The sequence below is a fragment of the Gouania willdenowi genome, chromosome 9 (genome assembly GCF_900634775.1).
Source record: "Gouania willdenowi chromosome 9, fGouWil2.1, whole genome shotgun sequence".
NCBI lineage: Eukaryota > Metazoa > Chordata > Actinopteri > Blenniiformes > Gobiesocidae > Gouania > Gouania willdenowi.
In genome coordinates, this window is record NC_041052.1 from 8,731,782 (window position 1) to 8,738,616 (window position 6,835).

General features: G+C 36.9%; 1 protein-coding gene across 1 annotated transcript; it reads right to left on the bottom strand.

Moving 5' to 3' along the window:
* Positions 1-2,249: 2,249 nt before the first annotated feature.
* spring1 (SREBF pathway regulator in golgi 1) lies at positions 2,250-6,687 on the bottom strand. Its single transcript, XM_028457820.1, has 5 exons — positions 6,152-6,687; positions 4,000-4,156; positions 3,764-3,915; positions 3,532-3,645; positions 2,250-2,378 (listed from the first exon to the last, which is right to left on the bottom strand). The coding sequence occupies exons 1-5, from the start codon at positions 6,245-6,247 to the stop codon at positions 2,295-2,297; spliced, it is 603 nt and encodes a 200-aa protein (XP_028313621.1). The 5' UTR covers positions 6,248-6,687; the 3' UTR covers positions 2,250-2,294.
* Between the last annotated feature and the right edge of the window lie 148 nt (positions 6,688-6,835).

Below are 6,835 nucleotides of genomic sequence, written 5' to 3' on the forward strand. Positions count from 1 at the left end.
TCACACAGCAGTCGACATGCACCCATGGGACAGTAATTAATCAAAAGACGGACAGCTTTAATACATTTCCTAATCACGCCGGTTTGTTTTCTCAGCCTTCATGATGATGATTAATAGTTTTCCTGTGGCCACTGATCCCCAGTGTGCTGCTGCTGCTGCTGCTTTGCCTCAGGATGAAACCAAATCACACTAAAAACCTCTGTGTGAGAGACAAGGCTTTGGACCTCAATCACTACACTGAACAGTAACATGTACAGTGCACAGATGGACGGTGCACAGGAGCACTGATAGGTGTGTCAGACCTCCATCACAAGACACGTCTTCATTATTCAAATGATGATAATGAATGTTCACGTTCAGAGATATATTGTACAGTATATACTTTTGTTGTGCTGATATTTTGCACGTAAGATATAGTGGATCTTTATCTGCTTCCTAAAAAAAGAAAATAATATATACTTTAGGCCAGGGATTCTAAACCTTAGGGTCATGAGACACTGGGGGGGGGGTCGCCACATACCTTAAAGAAACTAAGATTATTTTCTGCAGATTTTGAGCCAATTTTTGCTTATTTTTATCCTTTTTCTGCAACTACACCAAACTTGCCATATTTTAACCTATTTTAATCACTTTTTCTTGCCATATTTTTGCTCCTTTTAATGCATTTTGCTACATTACTCTCATTTCTGCCACTTCTCTATCAAATTTCATGACTTTTTCCTGCACATTCTTTCCACTTTCAAGACATTTTCAGCACTTAGAAACCCTTTCCACCACTTTTTCCACCTAATGTCACATATGTTGACCCATTATTGTCATTTTAAACCTCTTTCCACCATATTTTATGCTTATTTTTGCCAATTTAACTACATTGTCATGCCCATTATTTGCCAGTCTAGACTGATTGTTCCTACTTTTTAAATTACATTACCCGGGGTGGTGTGTAGCTCAGTGGGTTGAGCGCCCGCCCCATGTACGGAGGCCATAGCTCCTCACCTGCAGCGGGTCCAGGCTCGATTCCCAGCCTGGGACCCCCCCCCTGCGTGTCATTCCCTGCTCTCTCTAACCCCCTTCCTGTCAAGCAACTGTCATATAGGCCACTAGCGCCCAAAAAATCCTTTAAATAAAAAAAATAAATAAATTACATTACCCAAAACCCCCTTCCCCTAATTCTGCCACCTTTAAGGCAATATTGACACAAACCTTTTTTCTCATTTTTGGACACTCAACTTTTAACCAATTTCACACTGCATTTTATTTGAACTAGATATATATTTAGAAAAATGAAAGTATAAAATATTTTTTAATAGCTGTGTGTTTTTATAATCTTTGTATTGTGGGTGGGTAAGTTTTACTGTATTTCACTGTAATGTAGAAAGGCCTAACCAGGGACAGGAGTTGTATATTAGCATTAGCTACAGCCTTATTTTGTATCCAAGTCAAATTGCATTGTCCCTGTCAAATAAATAAATAAAAATTTGAAAAGTAATTATCTAAAAAATCAGTAATTTGTTTTTGAATTATTAATTACTAGACATTTCAAGCAATGAAGAGGAAATCCAGCTTTGCAGTACGCATTGGTCAAATCTAATCTGTCTGTATTTTCAAACATTACTATCCCATATCAGGTAAAACATGATAATTGAATCTTTAAAAATGCCTAAGCTGTTATTAGGACTAAAACTAAGTTGCATTTGACAAAAATGTTGTGTTAAAATGAACACTGGTGCACTGCTCATTAAACTTATATGGTTTGCTATTCCTGCAGTACCAAACACAGACAGTTCAGATTAATAATAACAAATGCATTTTTCCTAACTTAATGCTGGTCAATCTTCAGCCATAAATATTACAGACATTACTTCTTTTTTTCCAGGTATCTTTTATTAAATATGAGGTTCACATTCATGCACTGTACGCCAACATAACACATTTGGTAAAATTCTAAAACAAAACGAAGCACATCACATAAAACAAAGCATATTTTATAACTTGGTTTAATGTTGAAGCAAACTGTAATTTATGAGCTGCCTGTTTGTGTAACCTGACGATCATCACGGACGGACGGATGGATGGATGTTTTTTCTTTTTTATTACTTGTCTGCACATGCTGTCAAAGATAGCAATGCATGATGGATGGATTGACGAGTTCAACGCACTTATGAAGTGTAAATAATTAAATGACACATCTGTCTCAAGGTCGCTCTAAAATGTCTTCATTGTCATTTTAATTCGAGAGTCTCTTTTTCTCTGACGTCGTCTGAACAGCGTAAAGAATATTGATCAGTAATCACTCATATGGGGAGGAGCTCTGGAGGACTCTCGCCATAGCAGTACTTTGCTTGAGGGTTTCTGTATGTGTTCTCGTGCTGAACACTCTGTGAAAAGACAAAAGCAAAAATAAATGAATAAATAATGGCGGAAATTAGCAAACTTCAAAAGGTACCTGACAATCAAATTTAAAAGTTCAGTTATGGAATTACTTGTACTGAACAGAGACAATCTGGAGATTCATTTGATATTTTGGGTTGATTTGTTTTTAAATTGGATGATAAATTCATTTTACCAGCTTTATTTTCTCAGCAAAACATGTTTAATGTAAATCAAACAACAATGCACCACAAACTGATCCCAGAGGAACACCAATATGGAATGCAATATGTGTTCAGCACATTGAAAAATATCATTATGATAATTTTATGCTTAATGAATTGCATCCAAAAATTTAGGGAAAAAAACAAAGTTAACTATTATTTTTTGAATGATAAACACTGAATGGGGTCAAATTGACCCCAAGGATAATAGAAGGGTTAATGTATGTATTGTTGGAATGTCACTGCTAAATAAATATTTCTATAAATATTTTTTTTTAACGATTTATTCTTTGAAGAAATTATACAAATTTATACAATTGCATTGTTTTAGTGAGCTTAGTACGCATTCAGAGCCATAAATGCAATGGGATTAATAATTTGCACGATAATTTCTTTCGGCTTCGGCCAATAATTTTCCTTTTGGTGGCTCCTTAAAATATTTATTTTCTCAGCAAAACATGTTTACTGTAAATCGAGGCGGAGCTATACGTGTAATTATAAGTGGAAAACAACAACAATGCAACATAAATTGACCCGAGAGGAACACCAATGTGTGCAATATATATTCAGCACATTGAAAAAATATCAATTTTATGCTTAATCAAAATTTTACAAAAAACAAAAACAAAATCAACTATTTTTTTTTGAATGATAAACATTGAATGGGGTCAAATTGACTCCAAGGAAATTTGTATTTAGTATTTCATTTCATTGTGCATTGTTGGAATGTCACTGTTAAATAAATATTTTCATAAATTTAATTGACGTATTCTCTGAAACAATAGTTGTGAGGTTAATATACATTAATAAAGCCCAAAAATGTAAGTATACTAATAATTGGCATAGTAATTTATTTCAGTGTTTCCTTTGTTTTCTAATTTTCAGTGTCGGGCCAAGGATGAATCATTTTGGTGCATCCATAGTTTTCTTGTCTTACTTGTGAGGAGGTTCTGCACTTTGCCAGACAGAGCTCGAAATGATCCTCCACTGCAGTGAAAAGATTCTGGAATCCTTCAGCTGCACGATTTAGAAAACGTTCGAGGAGCAGTTGCTGAGAAAAAGACGAGAAAGATTTTTTTTAAAAAAACCCACTTTGGAAGACGTTGAAGTTGGTTGACCATGACTGAGCTCTTATTCTAAAGTGTGTAAACATCACATGTAATGTGTACCTTATCAGGCTGCAGACAGCAGGACACACAGTACTCATAGATGCTACAGCAACCATTAGCCAGGCAGCTTTTACAGATGTACTGTGTGGCACTGGGAGAGTTGATGTTACAGCAGCCGTTTACCAGTAAGTCTTTTCTATCACACACGTAACCTGTATTAAAAAAAACATACAAAGGGAAATGTGCATATCAAACTACATCTTATTATGGTGGATGTTGTTGATTCCACTCCTTACCCAGTTCATCCGTGAGCAGCGTCTTTCCCTGGATGGAGTTCCTACACTGTGTGATCTGTCGGCTGCTGTTTCCCAGGTTGAAACGAACCTTCCAGGGAATCCGATGGTCAGAGTCTCGGACCTCTAAGAGGGTGCGGTCCCGTATGGTTCGCTCCTCCTACAACAATCACACCAGACAAGGACACAAGGTCTGTAGAATATGGAAACAAGACTAAAGTGGCAAAACAAAGTGTTTGAATTTTATTTTGCTTGGAAAGTTTAGACCTGCTTGCGTTGTTTGTGCGGTTTGATTATATGACAATTTGGACCTACATTGTTTTATGGTAGAAGTCACCAGAATGCCACACCTTGACCTGACATATATGGTGCCTAAGGCTGTAAGAAAAAAAACGATCTATCGTGATATTTCACCGCAGGATTATCATATCGATCCAAAAAATGTCCAAATTAATGTTTTTAATCATGTTTTTAATGAAAAAAACATTTCATTGCGCTAACATACACATAGCACGTAAACACCAGGTCACTAAGCGTCAGTAAACCACATTTTCATAAAACATACTGGGCACTTTTATAGATGTATGTGGTTACGTTATTAAAAACTGAACAGAATATGTTGTAAAAGCAATGGATAAACTATTTTGAAAAATGTAATATGACAGTTTGATAAACATACCACTTGTTTTTGATATCTGTACTTGAATTACAGTTAGTTACCATTTACTTGTTCCTCGCAAGTTTAAAAAAATTTAAATACATTGTATTTCATAACATTTTGTACTTTTAAAAGTGAAATTTGTAATTATTGATATCGTGATTTATGCCGTACTGTATAGTAGGGCTGTCCCGATTCGATATTGATATCGGTCCGATATCAGCCAGAAAACGAATATCAAATTTTATCGGACTGCATCTAAAATCTCCGATATAGGCGCTCCGATAAGTTTTTGTCCCCGCCCTCAGTTGTTCCCACCATATACTGACAGTAAAAAGATAACTGGAGTGAACTTGAATTGTTGACTTTTGTTCTCTGTTTGATTAACATCACTTAATCAAGCCTTTTCTAACATTCCACACTACAAAATAAGTAATAAAACTATGTATGATTCGTGCTGATATCGTATTGGATTGATATTGGTATCGGCCAACACTCAAGGCTGCAATATTGGCTTCTTATCGTACGTGAAAAAGTTGTATCTGGACATCCCGACTGTATAGTGTTGGGATATATTGTACAACGTGTCAATAGTTCCAGACCCGGACCTCAGACAAACCTGACTATATTTCCGGCACTTCCTGTGCGCATGTGCCGTTCCGTCACTGCTGGACCTTTTCTACAGTGTAATGTGCCTGTGTTACCATCATGCTACGATGGCTGAGTGGTCTAAGGCGCTAGACTCTTCAAGGATTCTTCCTTCCGCTGGTGTGGGTTTGAATCTGGTCTTTTTTCATTTTAACATATTTAACACAGCAAATTCCACCTTTAAAAATACAAATACGAAAAAAAAGAAAAAAAAAATTTAGGGTTAGGGCTAAAATAAAACTGACGGAACTATAGCTAGGAGGACATGGGTCCGGCAGTGACGGAACTACTGGCATTCGGCTTACTGCGCATGCGCACAGGAAGTGCCAGTTTAGTACGGTAAACAATGGGCATGTGCACCTGGCGAACTGCGCATACGCGTCCGTCATGTTGGGAAAAAAAGGAAAGAATCATTCCTTTAATTTTTAGGGTTCGGGTTAGGGTTAAAATGAGGTTTTATCATAAAAGGAAAATTTCAGGTGGCAAAATATTGTACGTAAACGTGTAAATATTTACTACGCTGTTAGTGTCAGGTTAATGGCAATGCACACCCCTAATGGTGCCTTTTAAAAAAATTTAACTAAGATTTATCTTCTAGTAAAACCAAGTAAGTTTTCTGAAATGTCCAAAAATGTATCTAAATTTCGTAAAGTCCTGGTCCCATCTGAAAACAAACAGCTATTTTAATCTGTTCTGATGAACAATAACAAACAAAGAAATACACATACTAGTACAGCTCTAGAAGGAAAAAAAAACTCTTGTTATAGTCTAAGCTCCAGTAAACAAGCAATCCAATGGCTGTAGATAGTGTCATGTGTTGTTTGTCTCATTGTGTTGGTGTGTGTGTACCTGTTTGAGGGTGCTGGTCAGAAAGTAGATCAGAGACAGGGCGAAGACCACCCCCAGCACCCATCGTTTCCTCAGGATCCTCCGGAGCACCATCATTACAGCATGGCACCAACAGCATCAACACCACACGTCCTCAGTGACACCCGAGGCCAGAAATGACTTGTTTAACCAGTAATTTGTTTACCCATGTTACGTGTCGGACTAACAATGTTTATTATTATTATTACTATTATCATTAAGAGGCTTTAAATCCATGAATATAAGCTTTAGTAAAACTCAAGCAGCGTGCATCAACTTAAGCTAGGTGTGTCGCTTCTTAAGCTAGCAGTCCGCTTTCTACTGCTGCCACCTAAATATTTCGCCAGCACCAGTTTTATCCAAACAGCAAATATTGTTTCAAAATGTAAACTGTTTACGCTGTGTCTAAAGAAGTAGTTTTGTGGCCACATAAACACCCATACGCGAAACAACGGCGGTACGAGTAGTCTTAACCTAGCAGTGTAGCGGGTCCACTGGTGACTGTTTTACTTGGTGATAAACAGTCGACTGCGTTTCCGGGTGCAAGTGTTTACGGTATATGCCTCATAAGGAATGCAGTGACACTTAAAAACGGAGTCTTTAGAAATTAATTCGTTTTATTTGTCTGATCATTAATAATGTGTCGTTTGCATAGTTGTGTGCATC